The 27,838-nt window shown below is 40.8% G+C and overlaps 1 protein-coding gene across 11 annotated transcripts in view; it reads left to right on the top strand.

The window, feature by feature from the left end:
- LOC148345725 (rho guanine nucleotide exchange factor 18-like) overlaps positions 1 to 27,838 on the top strand; it is a 55,814-nt gene that overhangs the window by 17,766 nt on the left and 10,210 nt on the right. For 3 of the 11 annotated variants that reach the window (XM_088325812.1, XM_088325813.1, XM_088325814.1), the window contains exons 8-19: positions 287 to 541; positions 609 to 685; positions 770 to 948; positions 1,024 to 1,097; positions 3,763 to 3,948; positions 4,049 to 4,195; positions 4,412 to 4,524; positions 9,666 to 9,731; positions 9,808 to 9,855; positions 10,802 to 11,083; positions 11,163 to 11,312; positions 11,604 to 11,702. In XM_088325812.1, the coding sequence (XP_088181938.1) occupies positions 287 to 541; positions 609 to 685; positions 770 to 948; positions 1,024 to 1,097; positions 3,763 to 3,948; positions 4,049 to 4,195; positions 4,412 to 4,524; positions 9,666 to 9,731; positions 9,808 to 9,855; positions 10,802 to 11,083; positions 11,163 to 11,312; positions 11,604 to 11,687 (1,661 nt within the window). In that variant the 3' untranslated portion in view covers positions 11,688 to 11,702. Of the gene's footprint in view, positions 1 to 286; positions 542 to 608; positions 686 to 769; positions 949 to 1,023; positions 1,098 to 3,762; positions 3,949 to 4,048; positions 4,196 to 4,411; positions 4,525 to 9,665; positions 9,732 to 9,807; positions 9,856 to 10,801; positions 11,084 to 11,162; positions 11,313 to 11,603; positions 11,776 to 14,502; positions 14,533 to 20,575; positions 20,594 to 24,599; positions 24,866 to 27,838 lie in introns of those variants that run through there. The other 8 variants (XM_088325816.1, XM_088325819.1, XM_088325818.1 and 5 more) reach the window with 8 other exon arrangements.

The raw sequence follows: 27,838 nt of genomic DNA, 5'->3' as shown, positions 1-27,838 counted from the left end.
AATAGATTGTTCTCAGCAAGATTAGATGTTGCACTACATGATAAACATGTAATAAAAGACTTAAAAAAAAAACGAAAATAAGATTAAAAAGTAAAGGATACTAGGATGTATAAGCAATATTTATGAGGTATTTCTTCTAGACTGTCCTAAATTGTTAGTACATCTGAAAATAGTGCATCTGGCAATGTCCCTTAGACTGGGCAGTGAGAATCCCATCATTTTTGGGGCTGGGTTGATGACTAATTCTCAACATAAAGTTTGTTTTATTTGTTTTATTTTTTTCCAGAGGGCACTGAAGAGCACATGGAGCTTACCCGTGCACTAGGCTTGATTAAAGACACAATCGTTCAAGTCGACTCATTGGTCAACCTTCATGAGAAAACGTGTCGCCTTCGAGAAATACACAGCAAGATGGAGCCGAAGGTGCTTGGCAAAATCAAAGACGGCCGAGTGTTTCATAGGGGAGATTTGGCGCAAGGTCGACGACGTCTTCTGCTCGAGGGTACAATCAATTGGAAAGCTGCATCTGGCAGACTCAAAGGTTAGATGGGAACACCATGAAGAAACTTTTTTTTCTTCAACTCATTCTGTTATTTTACCCCTCAAAGATATTCTTGCAGTTCTCCTTTCTGATGTGTTGCTGCTGCTACAAGAGAAAGATCAGCGATATGTTTTTGCGGCCGTGGTGAGTCAATTAATACTTTTATTTATACATAATTTAATTTGAGCATAACCTGATTCATTTTCTTGTGATTTTTATTCCATCTAGGACAACAAGCCATCCGTCATCTCTCTTCAGAAGTTGATTGTTCGGGAGGTGGCCCACGCAGAGAGAGCTATGTTTCTGATCTGCGCATCCTCCAATGAGCCAGAGATGTACGAGATCCACACGGCCTCCAAGGAAGAAAGAAACACTTGGATGACACAAATACGGCAAGCTGTCGAGAGGTAGCCATTTAGTCCAATGTAGCTGTGAAAGTGTAGTCCAATGGTGATAATTACGGACTTTGGTCCTGTTCTTAGCTGCCCTCGTAATGAAGAGAGGCTCTTCAGTGAGGAGGAGGAATATCGGGCATCAAGGTTGAAGGATTTTCAAGGTACAGACATCCAAGTAACTGAAAAAAATGCTTTGGAGTTGAGCCAAAAAACATCCAAAGAGTAAAAAGGCGTCCACCCAAGAGCCTTCTTAAAAAGAAAAAAATGTTTTGCTACCACCTTGTGGGAGTAAGAGAAATTACAACTCTTTTTAAAGGAATCATGTATATACAGTGAAGAAAACAGTATTTGAACACCCTGCTATTTTGCTATTTCCCCCACTTAGAAATCATGGACGGGTCTGACATTTGCATCGTAGGTGCATGTCCACTGTGAGAGAAAAAAAGAAAAATCCAGCACTCACATTTTTTAACAATGTATTTGTGTGATACAGCTGCAAATAAGTATTTGAACACCTGTGTATCATCTTCTGACCCTAAAATACCTGTTAGTTTGCCCATTAGAAGTCCTTCTGCACTCCATGTATCATCCTGAATTAGATGCACCTGTTTTAGGTTTATAGCTGCATAAAGAACCCTATCCACCCCATACAATCAGTAAAACTAACTTGTAACATGGTGAAACCCAAAGAGCTGCCCAAAGACAGCAGAGACAAAATTGTACACCTCCACAAGGCTGGAAAAGGGCCACGGGGAAATTGCCATGCAACTTGGGCAAACAAGGTCCTCTGTTGAAGCTAAACATGATGGTCAATCTCAATCGGAGTGGAGCCCCATGCAAGATATCACATCGTGGGGTCTCAATGATTCTAAGAAAGGTGAGGAATCAGCCCGGAACTACACGACAGGAGTTGGTCAGTGTCCACAAGAGCTGGGACCACTGTTTCCAAGGTTGCTGTAGGTAATAAACTAAGACGTCATGATTTGAAATCATGCATGGCTTGAAAGGTTCCCCTGCTTAAACAGCACATGTCAAGGCCCGTCTTAAGTTTGCAAATGACCATTTGGATGATACAGAGGAGTCATAGGAGAAAGGTTTGTGGTCGGATGAGACTAAAATAGAACTTTTTGGTCATAATTCCACTTAGCGTGTTTGGAGGAAGAAGAATGAAGAGTATAATCCAAAGAACACCATCCCTCCTGTGAAAATAATGCATTGTAATTTCTGGATGTTTCTTTTTAATTTATCCCTCTCACAGTGGACATGCACCTACGATAAAAATTTCAGATCCCTCCGTGATTTCCAAGTGGGAAAAATAGCAAAATAGCAGTGTATTCAAATACCTATTCTTCACTGCATATATATAAATATATATATATATATATATAATCTATATGTATATATATATAATCTATATGTACTGTAAAATCCGGACTATAGAGCGCACCTGATTATAAGCCGCACCCATTAAAACTTGTGACACGATCACAAGTTTAACCCAGACCAGGCTGTTAGTTCCACGATTGTGATTTTGTAGAGGTTTATTGTTCTATATTCTTTAGCAATTATCCATTATCCGTTATCGGTCAAATCATGATACACTACAAAGCCAATAGGCCGAGACACTTGCTCCCAGCCAAGAGGCTGAGTCAAGGTCCTAGCCTCCTAACCTCCTACCGACACAATTCAAAAGTCAATAGTACACAATCCTAGAACCACAGTCGGCATCATGAATGGAAAATGATACCCGTAATTAACGTATGATGCAGACTTGTAAAGTCCGGGTCCTGTTGAAAGTAATCCAAGGAAACAAAATGTATATTTCCAAAGTTACTTTTTTCCCAAATGTTCAGCCCTGCGGCTTATCCAGTGAAGCGGCCAATTTATGGAATTTTTCTAACGGCCACCTGCGGCGCTAGAATATAAAAGGTAAGATTAAGACCAGTAGAATATGGGCGCCAAGAAAGACTGCAACTTCTAAGTTTAAGCATACATTGTCTGTAAAGTTAAGGTACGTTCCGATAATGAGGAAGACGCCCTTGATGGCGATAGTTATGAGGAGGAAGTTGAGGACGATCTTCCGTGAATTTCACAATTACGGGATGTTTTTTTTTTTTAACAGGCACGTTTGATACATTGCGAGCGTGATCCTACTACCAGTGTTGGTACCTTTCAAAGGCACGGTTTGGGATGAAAGTTATATTATTATTATTATTATTAAAGCTTTGAAAACTCTCTCGGTATACCGTCTTTCTTCGTAAATATGTGTAACCATGTATAATATGTATTTGCAACTGTATATTTTTGTAATGTATTTATTTTTGAGATTTATTCTGTTATGTGTTCTACGGACGAATCAAAAAGAAAGGGCGGAGCACACGCGGGCTAATGGGATTTGGGGTAAAGCTGAGTTACCGGTAGATCTGTCTCTTGTCGCAGCGGACAATAGTGGGTATATATTTTTCCCACCCTTAACTTTGGAAATATACATTTCGTTTCCTTGGATTACTTTCAACGGGTCCTGGTTCAACGGGTCCTGGACTTTACAAGTCTGCATCATACGTTAATTACGGATATCATTTTCCATTCATGATGCCAGCTATGACTCTAGAATTGCATTCGCACTGATTGCTGCGTGGCTCTGTGGCTGGGAGCTTGACTCTGCCTCTTGGCTGAGAGCAAGTGTTTCAGCCTCTTGGCTTTGTAGTGTATTATGATTTGACCGATAATTGATAAAGAATATAGAACAATAAACCTTGCAAAATCCCCCCCAACAAAAAAAGGTGTACAGGAATCCGAGTTAATTGATTTCTATTTTTATCCTAGAATGTTTGAGCCAGCAGGATGCGGTGATTGTCCAAGCACTTTCCGAGAAACTGCAACTTTTTGCCAAGATGGCAGAATCTGTGCCAGGTGTGGAGGACACAGCTACCTGTTCCAAGCTTCTTTTAAGAGGCGACGGCTCAGATCTCAAGCTGGGGGAGTCGTTGCTTAAAGGAACCATCACTGATGGTAAAGCACTGCTCTAAGTAAACTCTTAAACGCATTCCCCAACGTGAAATTCATGTTGTGGCAAGATGTGAAGCAAAACGTTCTCCCTGTGTCAAACCAGTGGAAGATCTCCAAAATTTGCTCCAATCTGGTGCGAGGTATGCCTTTCTGTCATCACAGAAAATTGAAGGGAACAGCTCTGGAATCCTACCCAGGAGGGCAGAGACCTTTGGGGGCTATGACAGCAGCCCCAACTTCCTCACTAAAAGTGAGTCTAAAGCACTTCAAGTCCTGAGGAAGCTGCATTTCTAATGTGTTGTACTAAAGTGCACCTTGTGCAATCAAAAAACTTTTAAATTATTAATAAAGTATCATATAGGAGTGGGGCTATCTATGTGCTTATTATGTGGTTGTTAATGTCTATTTTGTCTTGTGTTTTTTTTTTTTTTTTGTTAATGTCTGTGGCTGGCCGCTTTTCTGCCAGGCAATATGAAGAAGAACCTTTCCGGCAAGTCCAGAAACCAAGACCGGAGCCAGCGGGCCAGCTCTGACCCCCAACTTAAAGATCTCTGTGGCAGCCGAACTGTGGAGCAGACCGTAGGTCTTAAAGTGCAACAAAAATAATTTCTTCCTCTCCTAACATTTAACGGCACACAGCATTGTGTTGCGTTTATGCAATCAAATAAAGGCTTTCAAGAGGATCAGTTATTCAAACCAGGTCAAAGCACAGGAAATCCCTGGCATACGACAATAATGCATTCTGAGTGGGGATCTGAAAGTCAAATTGCTATATAGCACGGGATAGAAACCTATTCTTATCAGCTCAGAACCCGAGGTATCCCAGAAAAATGCATCAAACTACCAAAAAGATATATCGTATGAGAAATAAAATTTAATATCATAAGTAGTAATTAGGACAGTACGGCGGCGCAGTAGTTAGTGCGTGTGCAGCACAGTTCAGAGGTCATGGGTTCGAATCCAGCTACCAGCCTTCCTGTGTGGAGTTTGCATGTTCACCCCGTGCTTGCGTGGGTTTCCTCCGGCCACTCCGGTTTCCTCCCTCATTCCAAAAACATGCATTATCAGGTTTATTGGCCGGTCCAAATTGACCCTAGGTGTGAATGAGCAAGCGAATTGTCAAGTCATTTTTATTTGTATAGCCCTAAATCACGAAGAGTCTCAAAGGGCTTCACAGATTATTACACTATATTACACAGACTATTTTTCAGCCGACGAGAAGAGTAGGTTATTCATATGCTATGGAGTAGAAGTGAGTTTTAAGCTTAGATTTAAACATTTCCACTGAGGTTGCAGATCGGATCTTAGGGGGAAGAGCATTCCACAGCACCGGTGCCTGGATGGAGAACGCTCTCGAACCAGCAGAACACTTCTTTGCTCTTGGGATCACCAGAAGACCGGCACTCTCAGATCGTAGGCTTCGGACCGGGACATAGGGGGAAATCAGATCTGAAAGATAAGAGGGAGCAAGTCCATGTATGATTTTGTATAATACTAAGAGAACCTTGAAATCACATCTAAGGCTAACTGGGAGCCAATGCAGGTTAGCCAAAATCGGTGTTATGTGATCGTACTTTTTTGTCCTAGTTAAAAGCCTCGCTGCAGCATTTTGTACCAGCTGAGGAGACTTGATTCTAGACTTCGGGAGACCAGAGAGTAGTGCATTACAGTAATCTAGACGGGAGGTAACAAACGTATGAATTATAATTTCCGCATCCGACTGAGACAGTATTGAACGGATTTTAGCAATGTTACGAAGATGGAAGAAAGCGGTTCTAGTAATTTTCTTTACATGCGTTTCAAAGGAGAGATCAGGGTCAAATATGACACCTAAATTTTTAACTGAGTCACTCTGTGTGATGTGACATTTGTCAATTTTCACAGCAGTTTTTGAGAATAAGTCACGGCATTTAGATGGACCAATGACTAACATTTCGGTCTTTTCAGAATTAAGACGCAAGAAATTGAGTGACATCCACTCTTTTATCTCAATGAGGCAGGCCTCCAAATTTCCACAGTTCAGTGTGGGAGATTCCTCCAACGGAAGATATATGCGTAGCAGTGGAAGCTGATATTGTACTTGCGAATAATATCACCTAATGGAAGCATGTAAATGCTGAAAAGAAGGGGGCCAAGCACTGAACCCTGCAAACACCACAGGTAACATTAAAGGGCTCACATGTCATTTCGCCATATTTAACACAGTGCGTCCTATCTGAGAGGTAGGATCTGAACCACGAGAGGACGGTTCCTGAGAGACCAATCCATTTTTCCAACCGTTCTAGTAGGAAATTGTGGTGCACTGTGTCAAAAGCAGCACTAAGATCCAGCAGCAGCAAAAGTGATGAAGCGCCAGAATCCATTGCCAGTAGGAGATCATTTGTTACCTTGATCAGAGCTGTCTCAGTAGAGTGGTTAGCCCTGAATCCTGATTGCATAGATTCAAAAAGGTTATTCTCGGATATAAAATCATTCAGCTGCTGTGCCACTACTTTTTCAAGTACTTTAGAAAGGAAAGGTAGGTATTGTCTGTCCTTGTGTGCCTTGCGACTGGCTGGCTACCAGTTCAGGGTGTCCACTGCCTGAAGATAGCTGGGATGGGCTCCAGCACACCTGCGACCCTACTGAGGATAAGCGGTGCAGATAATTGATGGAATTAGTAATTATGGGTTGGATGGTTGGACTGCTGAATGCTTGGAGAAAGGTGGCACGGCTATGATTGACTGCTTGGTACCTTTGTTGAATGTACATATGCTTTTTAAAGTCAGTGTTTTTTGTTGATTGTGTATTGAATGTCTGGGGGCATTGTATAAGGGTAAAGGTGATAAGGGTGAATGTAGCAATTTGAGAGGTATCAGTTTGTTGTCTGGAAGCTGTATGGAAGAGTCTTGATTGGGTTGTGATGGAGGAGCAGAGTGATTTCAGGAAAGGAAGATAATGTGTGGATCAGGTGTTTGCAGTAAGACAGGTGTTTCAGAAATATTTTGCAAAAGGTAAGGATTTTTGTCTGGCTTTCATGGACTTGGAAAAGGCGTATGAAAGAGTCGATGTGTAAGAGTAGTGAGTGGTACCCTTTGTTGACTGTTGTGAGACAGGGGTGTGTGATGTTGCCATGGCTGTTTACTGTGTACACGGATGGTTTGGTGTGAGAGGTGAAAGCAATAGTATTTGGCAGAGGTGTTGAGATGATGGCTAACAGTGGAACAGTGTGGCAGGTAAGTCAGTTGTTGTTTGCAGATGACACAGCGCTTTTGGCTGATTCTGAGGAAAAATTGAGAAGGTTGGTAATGGAGTTTGGAAGAGTGTGTGATAGGCGTAAGTTATGTGTGAATGTTAGGAAGAGTAAGGTGATGAAGTGTTCACTGGATGGAGTGGGCATGGTGTTGGAAATAAGGTTGAATGGACAGGTGCTGGAAGAAGTTGGAAGCTTTAGGTCCTTTGGTTGTGATGTGCCTACAGTTGGTGGAATTGAGTGCGAGGTATTTCACAGGCTGAATCAAGGAAGCAAGGTTTTGGGTGCACTGAGGAGAGTGATGAATAACACGAGTTTGGATGTTAAAAGAGGACTGTATGAGAGTGTGATTGTGCCGACTGTGTTGTATGATGCAGAGACTTGGAGCCTAAATGCAGATTTGAGAAGGAAATTAAATGTTTTTGAGGTGAAGTGTTTGAAGAGTTAGGAGTGATAATATAGATTGAGAAAAGGTCGTAGCCAGAGACAGACGGGAGCAAAAACGGGACAGGTGGGAGTCAGGGTCGAAAAAGGTTGCCTAGTATACAGTGAGGTTCGCAGACGAACTGACAACAGGGGACTGACAAGACTGTGAGAGACAAGTTTAGTAGCTTAACTGAGGAAGCGTGCTGATTGTGGTTTCCTTCTGTTAATTAGTGATTGACGTCATTATTTTGTGCTGTGCTTAAATCAAAAGCCACAAACAAACACACTTTTTTACCCTGTAGTTAAGATTTTTTTCCTACAAGTCTAGCCTGTAGGCTTGATCTAAAAATAGCTCACCTGTGATTGGCCGTTTGCAATTTCCCTGGAATGAGGAGCAGTAAACACTTGACCATGTAAACATCATCTGCTGGTATTTTAAGAAACAAAATGTGGCATGTCGGTGTCTATGTTTGACTGTGTAGCAACATGGAGAGGATGGATGAGGAGCGAATGTTGAAGAGAATCTACAGAGCAGAAGTAAATGGTAGGCGACCAAGAAGAAAGCCGCGATTGACGTGGATGGATGGTATTATGAGTGCACTGCACGAAAGGTCTAAATGTAGTAGAGGCTAGAGCTCTTGTTGGTGATAGGAATGAGTGGAGAGGTGTTGTGAAAGGATAGTGGGATGTTTAGACGTGTTCCAAGGGATAGGCAGGGCACCTGTATGATACGGCAGGGGTAAACCAGTGAAAGCTGTCGGGCCCTGCTGTTGAATAGATGAGTGTGTTGTGTCACCCTGACCCGAGGGACTTGGCCGCTTTCTTGTGTCCAATTTCATCTGGGGGGACGAAACCATGACCAACTTGGTTGCAGAGGTGCTTAACTTGTTTGGGGATTTGGGTTGGCCATTGTCAAGTCTTTGGTTTTTGCCACTTTTTTTTCTTCTTTTCTTTTCTTTTGTTTTTGTTTATGTGTTTGCCTTGCCGAGGGTCACCACTCTCGAGGGATAGATGATTCAATTTTAAATATTGATATGTAAAGTAAAAAATGATTTTTTTTTTATTTCTGTTGTGATGTGACTTAAATTGGTACAGTGGAATTGGTGGGTGGATGTAGAGGGCTGGGTTGGGTAGGATATACTTTAACATGATTACTTTCAATTACTTTTGGATTACTCCAATACCAAATATGCTAATAAAAGACAAAAGAAACTAAATATGAATAAAATTATGACTCACAACACGTGGTAAGCTTTCTCTCCTGGCTTTGATCTCTGGCAAAACTAACATAAAATGCGACAGAAACAAAATTAAAATAAATCCAAACAGCTTGCCAACATAATTTTTGCCGTTCCATGTATTCCGTTACTCCCCAAGCCTGCACAAAATTTTGTAATTTTATTCATATTTTGTTTCTTTTGTCTTTTATTAGCACATTTGGTATTGGAGTAATCCAACAGTAATTGAAAGTAATCAAGTTAAAGTAACCCTACCCAACCCTGGTAGAGAGGGAGGAGACAGTGATGGTGGGTTTAAAATGAAACTTATTTAAAAGATCTGCTCGCAAGGATTTTATTGCCTCCTTATACTTACGGTAATATTCCCGAGCAACGGTGACAATGCATTTGACTTCGTATTTCTTTTAAATGCAAGATTCTTTTCCATGGTTCTTCTTTTTGCTTATGGTCGTAGCATTAATGCAAGCCTTAGAACCTATTACCAATAAATGCAGTACAAAAAACAAAATTGTATTGCTAAGTCAAAGCATCAATTCTAAACTAAAAGAAAATGGCATTTTGGGAGGTAGTTCAACCAAAAGAATCTTGACGTTTTCATGATACCGTGGCTCAACGCAATAGCAGACCAGCATCTTAGGTCATGTCCCCTTGTAACAGACAGGCATCTTGGGGATGTAGCTAGTCGTACGCACCAATGGCAAGGTTAAAACTGTACTGCTAAATAACTAGTTGATGTCGTATTGTGGGGAAAAAACGTCTTGAGGCGAGGTTGCCATAACCTGGGGTTCGACTGTACTCAAATTAATGCGCGTAATGTTGCTTAGGTTGAGAGCTGCTGCACACAGACGAGATGGAACTGGATCCGGCCCAAATCATTCCCTGAGGCGGAGGTTGGTGCCTCTTCAGCTGAACCTTATATAAGTGTCCTTTTCCCATTTATAACAGCCTTCTCTTTTTCCATTCTAGTTCTTCAACAAAGTATTAATGCTCTCTCAAAATCTCTACAGTCTGCAGGTAGTGTGATGTCTTCTTGTTTGCACACCGTCTCAAATTTCTACTAGTAATTTTGTGTCCATGTAGTGATCCAACACAAAAAACATCAAATAAAACCAATGCTTGAGACGCAGCTATTGATCCATTTTTAGAAATTCAACATCAGCCCAATTTCGTTGTCACAATATGTTAGCCCATTTGTAACAATGACAATAAAGGTATATTCTATTCTATTCTATTCTATTGATAAACAAATACTCCTCTAATGCTGTAATGGGCATCTTGTGAAAGTGAGCTTTAGTCAGTGCAGGTAAAAATAATAACAAAGTTTTTATGTTTTTAATGTCTTAAGGCAAGGGTGGGCAACCCTTTTGAGTCTCGGGCTGTGTTGAAAAATTGGCATAGCAGGCGGGTCAGGATGAAAAGAAATATGTTATTTATTTATTTTTTTGTATCTGCTAATACTTAGTCTATATTCAATACCTTAACAATGCTTAAGGAAAAGCTGGAGCCGCACGTCATACTCAGTCCTGCGGGGTTTTATTTAGATTTGTTAGTGTAGTATCAAAATGGTAAAAGTAAGAAAAGGCCTGCTTTGAGTAAAGTTCGAGCGTCAACCAAGAGAGTTGAAAAAAATGAAGAGTTTATTTGAGTACGTCTAAGAAATGCAAGTACTTGCATGCGCATCATGAATGAGCTCTCCAATGCTGCAATGATGACGCAAGCTTGGAGATGACTAGCGAAAAAGTTCCAAATTATGTAACATCTCCTCTAATAAATTTTTTTTTTTAAGGGGGATGTCGCCTTAAAATGACACTGGAGAGAACATTGGCACCAAAACAAAATTATTTTAATTTCTAGTACATTTCTTTTCATAACCCTTTGTTGAGTGCGCCCGCAGGCCGTAGTTTGCCCACTCCTGTCTTAAAGTAATGATCTCGTACTTTTCCTGTTTCTGCTTGATCAGGCCATCGTATCTCAGCAGGACAGTCACATTGAGCTGCAACGCCTCTCGCTAACAGAGCGTGCCTCCCTGCCGGGCCGCCACCACGGCAACGTATTGCTGGAGCAGGAGAAGCAGCGCACGCTGGCCCTGCAAAGGGAAGAACTTGCCAACTTCCACAAACTGCAGTCACAGCATCGCCAGGAACAGCTATGCTGGGAGAAGGAGCGAGAGAAGCATCGCCAGCAAGTGGAGGCCACTGAGGCCAGGTTGCTGCAAAGAGAAGAAGAATGCAGACGGCTGGAGGTGAAGTGGTCGGACCCACCTGAGACTCGTGTTGCTTCATGTGACCTGGGCCTTGATTGTTGGAAAAAAATGCTTACAGGAGCGGTTGGATGAAGAGAGGGTGGAGTTGGAGAGACAAAGGGAGATGTACCAGCAGGACTTGGAGAGGCTCAGAGAGTCCACTCGAGCCGTAGAAAAAGAGAAGGAACGGATGCAACACCAGAAGAAGATGAAGAGGAAAACCTTTGAGGTGCGAACAATTAAGTATTTTAGTTGCAGGTGTGCAGCATGTACTTGTCAAACTTCTAACTTTTTAACCTTGACTGTCACACATGCGAACAAAATCAAATTATAATGTATTTGTATGGCACTTTTCATTCAATGAATTACAACTCAAAGTGCTTTAAAAAACATTCAATGTACAATAACATTCCCCTACCCAACAACTCCAAATACATGGACACACACACTCACACACATACATAATGGTTAACATGAAACTAAATAAATCATTGATGAATATAATTATGGCAACACACAGACTAACCATGTGTGGAAAGGAACCAGATGGAGGCTCATCCACACTGATGAGGATGGGAGCAGACGGCCATTGGAAGAATATTAAATCCATCCTCCTATTAGCCAGCTACTAGACTTATCCTACCAGTGGGGAATGAGGAAACACTGACAATTAGAAGAAACTGCTCGAGAACTGAAACATAAAAGTTTGAAACAGAAACAATCCTGTAATCCTTCGTTTATCGCGGTTAATGGGGACCAGAATCTCCAGAATGTCAAAAAAGAGCCGCCATGACCGAAATATATGCACCTTGCCGTCCACCGCTCACAGCAGTATACAATCGGGGATAATAAATCTCGGAATATTTTTCAACCTGCAATACACTGTGGTCGAAAAGTATAAAGCGCGAAGAAGTGAGAGTTTACAGTATGTATAACAGTACAAGGTTAGGACTAGTATCACAAGCGTCCCCTCAGACCTGATATCCTCCGGCAGAAGATTCCATAGGCGAGGACCAAAGTGGCTGAATGCTGCCACACAATAGATTTCAGTCCTCACCCTGGGAACAGGTCACAAAACCGCTTCCAGAGGACCTCAAGGACGGTGAGAGCTGATACAATAGGCGGAAAAGACAGCCCAGGACCCTTAAGACATTTAAAAATTGGTAAAATCACCTTAGAATTGATTCTGAAATGCATGGGAAGCTAATTCAGCAATTTTGGAACTGGTGTAATATGATCCCCCTGGCCCTTGATATCACACAAGCTGAATTTTGCAATAGCTGCAAGCTTGCAATATTTTTTTGGGTGGGAGACTTGAGAGCAGGGATTACAATAATCCAAACAAGAGAAGACAAAAGCATGCATCGGCGCCTGCTTGTTTTCCTGTAGGACAAATGAGCAAACTACTATATTCTTCAAATGATCAATAAATCTTATTTAAATTTTTTGTGGAATTAAACTTATAAGTGTCAGAGTCAAAAACAAGACTGTGTGAATCTTTCAACTAATTCTATTGGTGAAACAGTAAAAAGCTGAACATTTAACAACTGCATTCATTCGCAGTCTTTACGAGGTTCATACACGCCACTGAAATGGAATAACTGATTCATTTTTTGGAACGAATCTTTAGAGGCTCCACATACAATATACTCTTTTGTAAGGATCCATTGTCAAGGGGTACATGATTTTCCCTGGCTCCTTTTGCTTCTGTATTTTAATATTATTGTTGGGTGAGAAATACAGCGGAGTGTGTGGCAGGTATGTTGGCAATAATTTTTCTTTATAGAGTATATTATTTTACCAAATGTTTATTTCTTAGTACAAAACAATACAGGTTACTTATACAAGCCTTAAACGTACTTATACTATAAACCATTCACATACAAAATATACCACTGAAGCAACCTACAAACAAATTCAACTTTCGAGCGATGGTCCGGAACTTAACTCATTCGTAGGTCGGCAGCGTCTATAGTACAAACCACAGTTAAGTAACGTTAAATTGTGTTATTGTCTCAAATAATTTTTTATTTCTGAGATTTTACATATACAGTAAGACCTCGGTTATCGCGGTTAATGGGGACCAAAACCACCCGCAAAAACTGAAAATCTGCAAAGTAGCAACGCCACTTCAAAAAGAAAAAAAAATATATATATATATATATATATATATATATATATATATATATACATTTTTTTATTTTTTATTTTTTTTATTTTTTTGAATTATTATTTTTTTAGACCCGATTAATGGGGAGCAAAACCACCCGAAAAATGGAAAATCTGCGAAGTAGCGACGCCCCTTCAAAAAGGAAAAAAAAAATCTCATCTCATTATCTGCACCGCTTATCCTTATTATTCGCGAGCGAGCCCCTAACCCGCGGCACGGGTAATTTCGGGCGCGATACGCACGACACCGCGACAAGCCGAGCGGGTCGGGCTCTCCGCGTGGAGGCCGGCCTGTCGGAAGCGCAGAATTTGTACGGGAGTCGGATTTGGGCACAACACCGGCGCGCGGTTTTGGTGCGGCTTCCGCTTCACCACCGTAATGCATAATAGTCTTTGAGATCCCGTCAACAAACACGAGCTTTAACGTGCGCCACGAGCACCATGCTAAGCCGGTAAGGCTCTCGACTTACTCTGGCCGTACTGAGTGTACTGGTAGCCCACAAATGCCACTGCTGGGTCCACGCGGCTTCTGCTTCACCGCCCCCTAACCCCCACAGGTCCCCCCTACCCCTTTCCCCCCCATCGGGGGCCGTGTAGCGCCATGTAGAGCGATCGCGGCCCGAGCGGGAGACGTGACGTTGGTGACTTTTACATCCGCGTTAACAAACGCATTTTGTAGAATACGATTGCGCTTTATTGTTTAAATAAACGCATTATATAGACTAAGATCGCCCAATTATTTTAATCAGCTCCTTTTATGGTTTCAATAAGCGTATTATATAGAATACGATCGCTTTTGTCGGAAGCGCAGCAGAATGCGCGTTCACGCAAGGGGGAGTATTGAAATGAAATGAAATGAAATGATCTGCATTTATATAGCGCTTTTCAAGTCAATGACTTCCCAAAGCGCTTTACAGTGTGCTCCACATTTCCCAATAGCGGCCTTGCAGCCATGTAAGGCGCTAACCTGCTTATTGGGGGTATTAGGGGTTCAGTGTCTTACCCAAGGACACTTCGACATGTAACACGGACGAGCCGGGATTCGAACTAGGATCCCTTGATCCCAGGACGAACGCTCTACCTCCTGAGCTACTGCCGCCCCAGTATTCTGTATGGAAGTCGGATTTGTGCACAACACCGGGAAACGAGAACGGCACGCCGTGCTAGGGTCGTCGGCCGAGGTGGATTCCCGCAAAAAGAAGCGACGCCCCTTAATTTTTTTTTATTTTTTATTTTTTTTACCATTACAGACCGCGAAGCTCTGAATCCGCGAACGTCGAACCGCGAAGTAGCGAGGTCTCACTGTACAGCCTTGGGAAAAAACATCAATGTGTGAAAAAAAATCATTGTTTCTTCTATTCTGGCCGCTACCGCATTGTATGCATATTTATGAACACGTTTCAAAAGACTTTGGTCCCTACCGTAATTTTCCTACTTATCTCTTTCATTATATGTCCTCTATATCATTTCTGTTTCCATACTTTCTTTTCCTTCTTGTGCAACAGTGAAAAACTTTGTGAGTTTTATAGAAAGCTTCAACCACTTGGCTGTATTTATTGACTGGTGCTGATAGCTGTGGCAATGAACTGGAGTAAAGTGACATTTTGCTATTTCTTCATTTGAGAAAACCTTTACCATTACTGCCACTAGCATCGCACTGACCAGGGTTCCCCCATGGTTTTAAAAAGTAATTTAAAAAAGGATTAATTTGATCAGAGAACATAACAAGAAAGGTAACGATACAAACACTCCTCTGATGCCGATTATGAAAGGACCCAAATTAAACGAATAAACCGTGAAAGAAATACAACACAAATGTTGGGAACACTAACTCGCTGTAACTAAACTAAACGTAAAAAAGGGATGACGCAGGACTTGAAATCTTTAGGACATCAAAAGATCAAAATTCCACTGAAAGCACTAAATTACTGAACATAACTAAGAGGTGGATTGTTATTCTAGAATTGGACACCTGATGACTTAGAGACCTTCTAATTACAATCCATAACTAACGTGCTACTTTAATCTCTTACTGCCTTACATTTGTACTGAGCAGCCTCAGTGCATTGCGGATTGAAAAACGTTCCGAGGACCATTATCCCTGGCCAGTCATTGCTGCGAGCAGAGGCTGACATAGCGTATTTTCATTGTTTTTTTTCCCCATTATCCTTGGTCAACTTGTGAAGGGAGCATCCATCCATCTATTATCTGCACCGCTTATCCTCAGTCGGGTCGAGGGGGTGTTGAGAGCTGTTTGTGTTTTATTTTTTTTTAATTTATTTTTTTGTTATTTTTATTTTTTACTGGCTACTTGAGCGGACCATTTTGGCACACCTAAAATAAACTGCACTATTTTGCCTAGAATCCATTATTCTCAGTTGACTATTGTTGTGAGCGGGGGTCAAGAGAGCAAACTTTTGTCATGCGTGGGTACTGTTTTTGTTTTTTACTTTACTACCCAAAACTAACAGTACTCACGTAGTCACAATCCATTATCCCCATTGCTTATTGGGCAAGTGGGGGTGTCAGAGTGCAATTTGAAAATAGAGATGTGGGGGCTATTTTTTCCACATATCACTGGGGGATCTGGTACCCATTAAACCCTGTTAAACAAGGGATTACTGTATTTGTTTGTAAGATTATCTTGCAAGATGAGACCTGAAACCAAATAGATACATGTCCATGTTAGCACCCGCTGACATCACCCCCTCACTATTTGTTTTCACTCGGCCTTTTTGTGTTTAGTACACATGCACAACAGAGTTTGGACTGTATGTTGTTGCCCGCGCTGTGGGACTTTCTGGGCCGCATTATTGGGAAATTTAGAACTCTCCTGGCACACCCTTGCTTCATCAAAAAGACATTTAACAGCCTTTTCATCTGCCAAGACCTGTGATTGTGTTCCAGCCTCCGGGGCATGCCGATACCAGCAGCTGTTTTAATGCCTACCTCTAAACATTAGGAGTCAGGATCAGCAAAAAGGGTAGCACTATAATTATCCATCCATCCATTATCTGCACCGCTTATCCTCAGTAGGGTTGCGGAGGTGCTGGAGCCCATCCCAGCTATCTGTGGGCAGGGGACACCCTGAACTGGTTGCCAGCCAGTCACAGGGCACACAGAGACAGACAACTCACTGGCTCAAGCACACCTAGGGACAATTTAGACCTGCCAATTAACCTGACATGCATGTTTTTGGAATGCGGGAGGAAACCGGAGTGCCCGGAGGAAACCTACGCAGGCACGGGAGAACATGCAAACTTCACACAGGAGGTTCAATCTCATGACCTCAGAACTGTGCCGCACACGCGCTAACCACTGCGCTGCCACGCTGCCCAGCGCTATAATTAGATTTCATCAAAAAAATGTAGCCAGGCACACCTCTGCGCTTGTTTGCATCGCTGATGTTGAGCAGATGCTCCTAGCATGGGGACGATGGAGCAAGTTGCAGCATGCGAAGATTTCAGAAAAACGGCTTACATGCATTATCTCCGCTGATCAGGGTCGGGCTTTTATATCTTATGGGAGGGCTTGATGTAGACTTTCCTTATGCTCCTACCTAACATAGAAAAGAATAGAATAGAATTTACTTTTATTGTCATTCTTTGTAACCATGCACACAGAACGAAATGTCGATACTGACCCGTACAGTTAAACTGTAACGAGCCGCAGCCAAACAGGGCGCAGTCATTTTAGTCATTAGGTGACCAAACCCCCCAATTCCAACCCTAAATGCCGAGCGCCAAGCAGGGAGGCAATGAGTACCAATGTTGTAAGTCTTAGGTATGACTCGGCCGAGGCTTGAACCAGCGACTTCCCAGTCTCGGAGCGGGCGCCCTACCATCTAGGCTACCGAGCTGGTAACATGTGTGGATTGTGGAATATTCACTGTTGCTGCGTTTTTTAGCTCGTCATAGTCGCTTATTTAACAGTTTAAAAATAATCACATGTAAATGAAGAAGTGAGGTCTAAATGTAGTCCAAAGAAAACATTTTTCATTGTGGAGTACTTAAGAGTTGAGAATCAGTGCTCTTGTTGTGCGTCTTATTGCATTTGTTTGAGTTTCAAAAAAGTTGGTGATCATGAGGAGGAAAAACTGTGAGAACAACGATCAAGTTGAAGAAGTAAATTATTGCAAAATTCAAGAATGTTGTACGAGTATATTTATATATGCCTTGATAAAAAAGTTTTGGGACCTTTTTAATGTTTAGCCGTGACATACCCAATCAGCCCTATACTATTTTGATAAAAATAGAATTAAAATACAAAATAAGAACATGCAGTTGTACCTCCACCTATGAATTTGATTTGTTCTGGGAGTAGCTTCATAACCTGAAAGCGTAAATACAGTAGAGACACGTTTTAAATGTAAATATGCTAATCTGTTCAAAGCCCGGCAAAAGTATAAAGTATGGTATGTTTTAATAAACCATAAAAGAGCATCATAACAAGCGATAAATACATGTCTAATTTATATTACAGCATAATAAACATAAAACGTGAGGCACATAATGTAAAAAAGAGTTTCTTGGAAAAAGTGATCCAATGACATCTGCTTTGCCGACTTTTGACAATACGTCAGAAATGCGTGAGGCAAACGTCATCATAATGACCGATAGCCTGACTTGCCAACACTTTTTCGGGGTGATTCCTTTCCACAGATTCAAATACTTTTTTCTAAAATGTCCTCCTCCCCTCCATCTTACGGAACCCCACCGCCTCCTCGTCTCTGAACTTTCCACTGTGATTGTGACAAGGCCTGGGATAACACATGCGCACTGGATTGCTAGGCATACAGACGCACCCCTACTTACGAACATTCGACTTACGAACATTTCCTCTTCGGAGTTCGTGTGTAAAAATTCTATACTGTCTATGTCTGTTCTATCTCCAGCCCGCTAAGAAATTTGACATTTTTATTGTTCAATATCTCATGTGTTTAATCAACATGTTTGGTGTAAAATGTAAAAAAGGGGCGAGCTGTTACTTTTGAAATGAAAATGGAATAAGAAAGCTTGATGCGGTTAAGAAAATGTCCGGAACGCTTTTTTCGGTCCTTTTGTACCACGGAGGAGGAAGTCGCCTAACTCTTGAAGCTCATCTTCTAAAAGTAAGTTAAACTTTACTTTATTTATTTTTATAGAGCATATTATTTTATTAAATGTTTATTTTTAGTACAAAACAATACAGGTTACTTTATAAAAGCCTTAAACATACTTGTATAAACCTTAAACATACAAGCACTGAAGCAACTTACGAACTAATTCAACTTATGAACGATCGTCAAGAACTGTCCGAATCTCGTTTGTAAGTAAGGCAGCGTCTGTATTTTAAGCGATAGCCAGTTTGTTTAGGTTCGAAAGTGGAGTGTCTGGAAGTGGCTAATAGCAGCCTGCACTGTGTACTGATTTTTTTTTACTTAATACCTTGAAATGCCTTTCTAACTAGAGGCAATATTTTCCTGTTCAGCTACTTTAAAAGCTGAAACGTTCATATGTAGAGGTACTACTATAGTTTAGAATTGTATTATAATGTGGCAAACATCTCTCTCTTAATGTTTTCTCTGCACAAACTGCTTTGATTGCTGAAGAAAGTGGTCAAAGGTATGTAGGTGAAGGTGGTAATATTACTCATAGGTGTTATCCTGCCAACAGGATACTCACTCACATAACATCAAACTCAGGGCTAAAAGCAAGAAGTGTCTCAGGTTGAAACAACAATGTATAAAGAAACAAACATAAGTCATTGTTTAATAAGTGACTTGGTCTTGTTTTCCATAAGCCGTTGTTGATTATTTCACCATTCGAGTTAATTCTTTTTAGTCCACTTCTCAGGAACAAATGCATTTTGCGTTGTTCATTGATTCGAATATAACATGTCTTCCCACTGTGCACTAGATGGCGTTGGACTTCTGATTTTGAGCTAAATATGTTCTTATAATTTTTGGCCAGTATTTAGTCCAAAAAGAATGACAAAAAATTGATTTTGTTTACCCAATCCAACATGAATTTAGTCCATAAATTGTCCTTGTCTTGTTTAAACCCGACCAAAGTGGTCCAATTTAAGATCCCTAAAAAGTATTTTACTTTTCACTCCCCAAAACACCTATATGGGACAGAACCTTGGCATCTTTTGAAAGAATTTTAACCAGTTTTATGTTGGGGACATGTTATGTCATAGACAGTCTAGGGTGAGCAGACAACGGCCTCCAGGCAACATGCAGCCCGTCAGGCCTTTTAATCTAGCCCACAAAACAAAGAAATCAATGATATGATGATAAATAAAAGTACAAATATAAGTACAGTACTCTTGTCTCCACTGTACCTTTTTGCCTTGCTGCTCGATAAAAATAGATTTCTCGTAAAACATTCTGTACTGAATTATGTTAATTTAAATAACGTACATGTCATTTTTAACATTATATTTTAATTGTTCATATTTGCAATGTTTTTTTTTTATAATTCATGTATTTACCAAGCTGTTTATCTAATGTAATGCAAAAAAAAACACTTGATCATCTTGCATTTTCTAATTGTATATTATCAAATTTAATGATTTTTAAAAAAGGGACTTATCATGCCACTCTGCTTTAATTTTGTGTTTCAAAACCAATATGATGAAATGTTCTATTCAATAAAGTCTCATCTCATTAGCTGCACCGCTTATCCTCAGTAGGGTCGCGATGGTGCTGGAGCCCATCCCAGCAAGCAGTGGGCAGGGGACACCCTGAACTGGTTGACAGCCAATCGCAGGGAACACAGGGACAGACAACTTGCTCGCTCATTCACACATAGGGACAATTTGGACCAATCCACCTGAATTGCATGTGTTTGGAATGTGGGAGGAAACCGGAGTGCCCGAGGAAACCCACGCAAGCACGGGGAGAACATACAAACTCTGCACAGGAAGTCCGGTAGCTGGATTTGAACCCACACAGGAGGTTCCCAAGACCTTAGAACTGTGCCGCACACGCGCTAACCACTGCGCTGCCGTGCTGCCCTATTTAATGAAGTATTACATGAAAATTAACATGTTACATAAAAATGTCAGCGTGTATATTTATACGAAAATACGTGTTAGAAAAATAGGCTAACTTTTTTCCTCATCCATTGCCAAAGTATCAGACCAATACTCTTATCGGCATATTAAGGATGAAAATAAAATCAATAATTTTTGTCTCGAAGCCTGGCCCCTTTGCTAATTTCTCATCAACTCAACATGACTTAGTTTTCCCACCCCTGAATTGGACCATTTCCAAGCATAGTCAAAAGTTGAAGTGCAAATATGAATCAGCATTGATGAAATATTTATTTTAATTTTCAGTGACTCCGAGCTTCGTCTCCTGTGGCCTTTTGATCAATCTGAGGTGATCATGTTACCTTTGCACACCTAGATTAACTCTGCTGTCTTCAACCCTCTCAAGAGAGTCCATTGTGTAGCTTTAACCAAGGCCCTTCAGCTTTGGGAGTATCCGGGCAGTTTTCAGGATGAGAGCTACCCGGCCGTATAATTAGCCAGCGCAAGTCTGTTATTAGCAGAAGCCTCTGAAAGACGGCCGGTGCTAATTATTTGTGTGCTGTCAGTCAGGGCTGTTTATGTTCCCCTGCTTCCGCGCAGTTTCCTGCCCTGGAAATCTGCTGCTCCATGCCAGTCACCTTGCAGACAGAACAATGGAAGGTTTATGTACTAAGACAAGTGCCAGTGTTCACGGAGGAAAGGCCGGCAGAGGAGGGAGCAGGGTCGAACAAGGGGACTTTTGCCCACTTTTTGCCCCACTGAAGGGGCCTCTCTGTGGTTGGGGATTCCCATAATGCTCAGCTGCACAGATTGACTCCAGACACGGTCAGTCTTTTAAAACTATATCAAAGTGAGTCCAGAGATTAATGAATGCAGAGGGATGTCAAGTCAAAGACTATATCATATTCTCATTCTTAGTCAGATCCTTTAGAGCTCAAAGAAGAGTGTACAATGGTTTTGACGACAAGTTGAGTTTGTTATAAGTTTATTCTGATGTTAATATTAAACACCTGCAAAGAAGATTTCAGAAGATACCAGTTTTTTTTATTTTGACTGTTATTACGCACTGGTGTGCGTTGTTTTGACTATTACATATTGTCGCTATCGGGCAATCGTGATGCTGTTTTTTTTTTTTATATTTCACATCCCTTAGGCCTGCTCTGATATTTGTAACCATGAAGATATAATAAAAACAGAAGCCGCAGGGAAAGGCCTTAAAATAGGTTGGAATTCCTTATCTGAAGGCTTCTCTCCCTGAACTCTTGCAAGTTCAAAATAATTGATAGTGGAAGCGTCGTTAAATGTGTTCTTAAAAATGTGAAAAAAAGAATATTTTATCGATTAATTATGTATTAAGTACAAGTTAGCAAGTGTGTGTCTTATCTTACTTTTAGCAGCGCTTTATGCTTGTCCTCTCAGTTTTATGTTAGTTAAGCATAACAAAAATAATAAAAGCAAGAAAAATACTGTGTCAAATACATTCCAAATGCCAACAAAGATGAATGAGAGTTTATTAGAAGGTGTCTTAAGAAATGCGTGACATTTGTGGTCAGCAATATTTTTTGACTGATCAATTAATGCACACATACATTTATAGACTACTGCAAAACCTAGTGAAATATGCGAACCCGAAGTTGACGTTGTCTAGGTAAAAACAAAAAAAATTCACTGTATGACTAAGAAATTGTGAGTAAAAGAGACCCCAATGTTCTATTTTGTGATGTTTCAAACTTGGAAGCAAAATATGCCATCTATTGCAGATAAAGGTAAACTTATGGACACACTAAGGGACGGTAAAGAGACCATTAGTGGTTAATGGCTATACAAATAAATGTGACTTGGCTTTTGGTCTCCATTACGGGATTCTTCGTTCAATAGAAAATAAAGAAAACCATAGGGACGATTTTGTATTTTTTGGGGGTAGAATTGTGTTTCATTTGTTCCAATTGCAGTGGGCAGTGCTAATCTGTGTCATCTAAAGCTTTCACTTCCCATGATGATTAAATTCATCATTTGACAAACACCTAAAAGTACTTTTTGAAACAAATTATTTGGCCTGTAAAATGTTTTTTTATTTTGTTTCAATGTAAAATAGAGTATTTATTTGTATAATAATGGTAAAAAAAAAAAAAAAAATTCCTACTTTACAGATTTTGCCCTTTCACAGGTTCCTTTTAGAACATAACCCCTGCAAAAAAACAATGGTTTACTGTAATTGGAAAAAATGTTTGTTTTCAAAGAATTCTGTGTTTGAACATCGATCCCTAACATATTATGGTCGAGTACCAATATCGCTATTCTGCGAAATCGACTAAACCAGGACGCTTCGGTTTGTAATACAGGTATATCATACCTAGATGGATGTATATAGCAGATATTACTCCAGGTGTTGGGTGTATAGTTTTTCAAAAACAAAACAAAACTGTGAAAGGCCGAATGAATGTCAGACTGTCTTAAATGTTCCATTTATACGTGAGCATTTTGGCAACGTCCTGAGCAGTGACTGTGAATATGTCCTGTGAAGTTTCTTACAAGGTGTGGAGGACAAACCCTGGAAAGTGTTCTTGAGATGCCACTTTTCCCCAGGATATTTTAACTAGGTGGTCTTCTTGGGGATTATTCCTTTGACCTGAATTGTACAGGTCCTAATTACTCAAGTAGATGATGAGATTGGGTTGATGTGTCGTTTATTGAATTATGTGGTTACAAGTGTGGAGGTCTGAGGTTTGAGGATTTGGCGTTAAAATTTAATCTCTAGTCTTCCTAGAATTATGTTTGTGTGTCCTTCCTGTGCTTCCCTGTCTTATCTTTGGGTTCTCTGGGTTCCCCCTGCAATCCTAAAAACGGCAAGCTGGCATAGTCTGCAGCACCTTTCGCAGGGTGGGTTGACTACGGCCTGCAGGCATTTTATAATCCGGCCCGAAAATGGTAAAAAAAATCATAACATAAAGGACAGTCTTGAAAAATGAGAGTATTGTGATAAAGTTCTCTATTTCCTGTAATGGGGTTGAAAAATATAAAAGTCATACAGATACTCTGTGTGATGGACATCGCATTTCTGTCATAAATATTGGTTCCAAATCAAGGTGCGAGCAGAGTTGTTTTATAAAAATGTCACAAAATACTGCAAACAAGAAGGATTCTGATGTATTTACCTTCAGAGCAGAGAGCGCTGGGCAAGAGAGAGGGGAGCACGCTATGTGTACAGAGATCTTGCCACTCCTGCGACTGACCCAATCATATTGCTCAAGATGCTTGTCTGGCGTTTTTCAGTGTTCACAGTTTGTTCTGTGGGTTTTCATCATAAAGTCTTGCAAAGGTGAACATGCATTTTTAATGAGCTCTCATAAACTGGAATTCAACAACATATAGCCAAAAGGGGTCTGTTGGTGCGCTACCGAGACTGTAGTGAACTGTAGTTGGAACTCAGCTATATAGATTTAGAACCGAACAATGCATGTACTTTGTCCTCTCTGCTTTCCATATACAGAGATTCCATTGTTGCCTCATGCTTCGGTTATCGCTGGTTCACTTCTTGGTGGATTTGAAATTGAATTGAAATTTCTTTATTGTCACTGATATAAACATGGCCGTCATTGTGTTCTTAGCAGATAACAAATGCTATCACGGGGGCAGGTTTGTGTGTTGGGTGTGCGGTTCCACAAGTCGATGTATCCAAAACAAACTGGCAAGCACGGCTGACGCTACAGCTAGTTTTTCAGCAGCTTTTTACATTGAAAAGAAATTTGTCTAATAAATTGACAATTGCCATGGAAAGTCTCAAGAGCGCAAAGAAATGGTGATCACCAGCAGGTGCTCCCGGATTATTATCTGGTCCAAGAATCGACTGAATCAGGAGAGGCTTCGGGTCAAGCCTACTACTACGGCTAGGCTAACATCTCTCTTAATTCACACCTGCCTAGCCTGTAACTCACCTATGCCAGTTCCAATACCCATGAAACTGATGAGCTGGAGCTAAAAATCGTAGGAAAACCCCACATTCAGGATGGTTGTATTTTAATCATCGCAGAAAACTAGCTGAAGTTGAGGTTACCTCATCCGTAGCATGCAGGTAGCCAGCCGCTCTCAAAATCACTTTCTTACTCTGAAAGGAGAATCCCTCCAATATAGCTGCACTTTTATATAATAACATTAAAAATTATTAATTCAACAGCAATTCTGCGTTTGGTTTTTATTTGTAGATCTATCGTCTCTATTTTGTTACAGTCGTATACTTTTAGTTGGTAAGGATGTCCTCTTAAGGTAAGTTTGATTCTTGGGGTCTTTTACGAAAATGCGATGCTAATTTGCAAATTTTCCCTTTTCGCAGGTTGGGATCTGGTCCCCATTGACTGTGATTACCGATGGATTACTAGACTACAAGTTAGCATAGCTCTCATTTTTTTCTCTGAGCCAGATGTACTCATGAAAAGGGCCATACCTGGCTCACGAGCTATACATTCCTGACCCTTGTGATAAAGGAATCCTGGATTAAGTTTTTAGTTATTCACTGCCATCGACTGCAATACACTTCCAAGTTTTTTCATAAAACTATATGCTTTACAAAGATGAATAAAGTATAACTTACTTTTGGAAGATGCGCTTCATGAGGACCTCATCCGTGGTAAAAAGTGGCCGAAAAAAAGCGTTCCGACCCTTTTTCTCAACCGCGTCAAGCTTTCTTATTCCACTTTTAAATGAAACGGCTTGCCTCTTTACACTTCACACCAACCATATTGAATGGATGCACGAAATATTACACAATAAAAGTCTCAAAGAGATACAGTACAGTGTGTGTACATTACAAACGAACCAGGAAGTAGAAACCGGATACATACACACATATACACATTTACACACATATATATATATATATATATATATATATATATATACATATACATACATACATACATAATGTTAGTACGGAGATACAGTATAGAATGTTTACACACGAACTAGGATGGTGAGTGACCTCTCACAGCGCCGGTAGCAGCGCAAAGAAGCACTACAGTACTGTCCTGTGCACAATACAAAATCTAACTTACAGCAATGTCCAGATATTTTTTACATCCCGAAATTTTTTTTCGGATTTGCCGTTTTTCGTAAGTCGAACAGTTGTGTTTTCAGTTCTTTCCACAGATTCTCAATTGGATTGAGGTCTAAACTTTGACTTGGCCATTCTAACATCTTGATATGTTTTTTGGTTAACCTTTCCATTGTAGCTTTTGCTTTATGTTTTGGATCATTGTCTTGTTGGAAGCGCAGTGGGCAAAACCTGTCTTCTCATGAGCTATGCCAACGACGCTTTTCCGGAGGAATATGTCCCAGCTGTCTTTGATCATTACGCAGTGAGCGTCAACGTGGGAGGAAAGCAGTACTTGTTGGGACTCTACGACACTGCCGGACAGGAGGATTACAAATCTCTGTCCCAGTCTCAGGTCTTTCACGGACTCCAGCAGGTTTTCTTTTAGAATGGTCCTGTATTTTGCTCCATCCATCTTCCCATCAATTTTAACCATCCTCCTTGTCCCTGCTGAAGAAGAGCAGGCCCAAACCATGATACTGCCACCACCATGTTTGACTTAGGGGATGGTGTGTTGAGGGTGATGAGCTGTGCTGCTTTTACGCCAAACTTAACGTCTTGCATTTTTGCCAGAAAGTTTGATTTTGGTCTCATCTGACCAGAGCTCCTTCGTCCACATGTTTGGTGTGTCTCCCAGGTGGCTCGTGGCAAACTTTAAACGACACTTTTTATGGATATCTTTCAGAAATGTCTTATTTCTTGCCACTCTTCCATAAAGGCCAGATTTGTTCAGTATACGACTGATTGTTGTCCTTTGGAAAGATTCTCCTACCTCTGCAGTTCATCCAGAGTGATCATGGGCCTCTTGGCTGCATCTCTGATCAGTTTTCACCTTGTATGAGCTGAAAGTTAAGGGGGACGGCCCGTTCTTGGTAGATTTGCAGTGGTCTGATACTCCATCCATTTCAATATTATTGCTTGCACAGTGCTCCTTGGGATGTTTAAAAATCTTCTTATATCCAAATCCAGCTTTAAACTTCTCCACAACAGTATCTCGGACAAGCCTGGTGTGTTCCTTGTTCTTCACGATGCTCTCTGAGAGTATCACAGTGCAGATGCATTTTTTACAGAGGCTTGATTACACACAGGTGGATTCCATTTATCATCATTAGTCATTTAGATCAACATTAAATCATTCAGAGATCCTCACTGAACTTCTGTACAGTTTGCTGCACTGAAATTAAAAGGGCTGAATAATTTCGTTTTTTTTATTTGTGAAATTTTTTTAAAATATCCCAAAAAGTGTGTTCCACTTCATGATTGTGTCCTACTTATTGTTGATGCTTCACAAGAAATAAGTTTTCCATCTTGATGTTTGAAGTCTGAAATTTCAAGTTCAAGGTGGCCAAATAGTTTCGCAAGCCTGTGTGTGTGTGTGTGTGTGTGTGTGTGTGTGTGTGTGTGTATATATAGATATGTGTGTGTATATAGATATGTGTGTGTATATATATATATATGTATATATGTATATGTATATATGTATATATATATATATATATATATATATGTATATATATATATGTATATATGTATGTGTGTGTGTGTGTGTGTGTATATATATATATATATATGTGTGTGTGTGTGTGTGTGTGTGTGTGTGTATATATGTGTGTGTGTGTATATATATATATATATATATATATATATATATATATGTGTGTGTGTATGTATTTATCAAAATGGCGGCGCCCTCTATGGCGGCGGCTGGATCTGCTCCCGACAGTTTCTCACATTCTAGTCAAAAACCCCAATCTTCGACTCAGTTTATGAGGGCGAACAAAGACAACTCTAACTGTAGATTAATATACGATCGCAGTTTTTTGCTGGATATGCGAACATCAAGAAATCCAGCGCAAATTTCGACGATCACTCTGGAGTGTTTACTTAGCCTCGGAGTGCTACGTCAACAGAACGCAGCGGCCTACAAAGCAGCGAGTAAAAGTGGCAAGCGGAAGCGATGTGACCGGGGAAGGAAACGAGGTTGTCGGGCCGGGCTAACGGCTCGGATGAAGGCTAAACCCTTCAAAACGCCTCTACCATCCATTTTCCTATCCAACGTCCGCTCCCTGGACAACAAACTGGACCATTTACAAGTGGAATTAACATCGAACCGCGAATTGACGAACTGTTGTGCTTTAATTCTGACGGAGACATGGCTAAACTCATCTATCCCGAATGACGCTGTTAGCATTGTGGGGCTAACTGCTTTCCGCGCTGATAAAAGCGGCGAGCTCACCGGCAAAAGCAAGGGGGGCGGTCTATGCATTTATACCAACAACAACTGGTGTAAAAATGCGAAGATAATCTCGAAACACTGCTCACGAGACATTGAACTTTTGACGGTGATCTGCAGACCGTTCTACCTACCGAGGGAGTTTAGCGCGACCATCATTACTGCCGTGTACGTGCCCCCCAGCGCTAATACGAAGGAGGCAATGGACGTTCTCTACCGAACTGTGAGTGAACTGCAGCATGCTTACTCC

Source organism: Urocampus carinirostris, unplaced genomic scaffold, assembly GCF_059441175.1.
Source record: "Urocampus carinirostris isolate Australia breed hairy pipefish unplaced genomic scaffold, RoL_Ucar_1.0 HiC_scaffold_28, whole genome shotgun sequence".
Lineage (NCBI taxonomy): Eukaryota > Metazoa > Chordata > Actinopteri > Syngnathiformes > Syngnathidae > Urocampus > Urocampus carinirostris.
The sequence above is the reverse complement of the archived record's forward strand: the minus strand, read 5'-3'. Positions and strand labels throughout refer to the sequence as shown.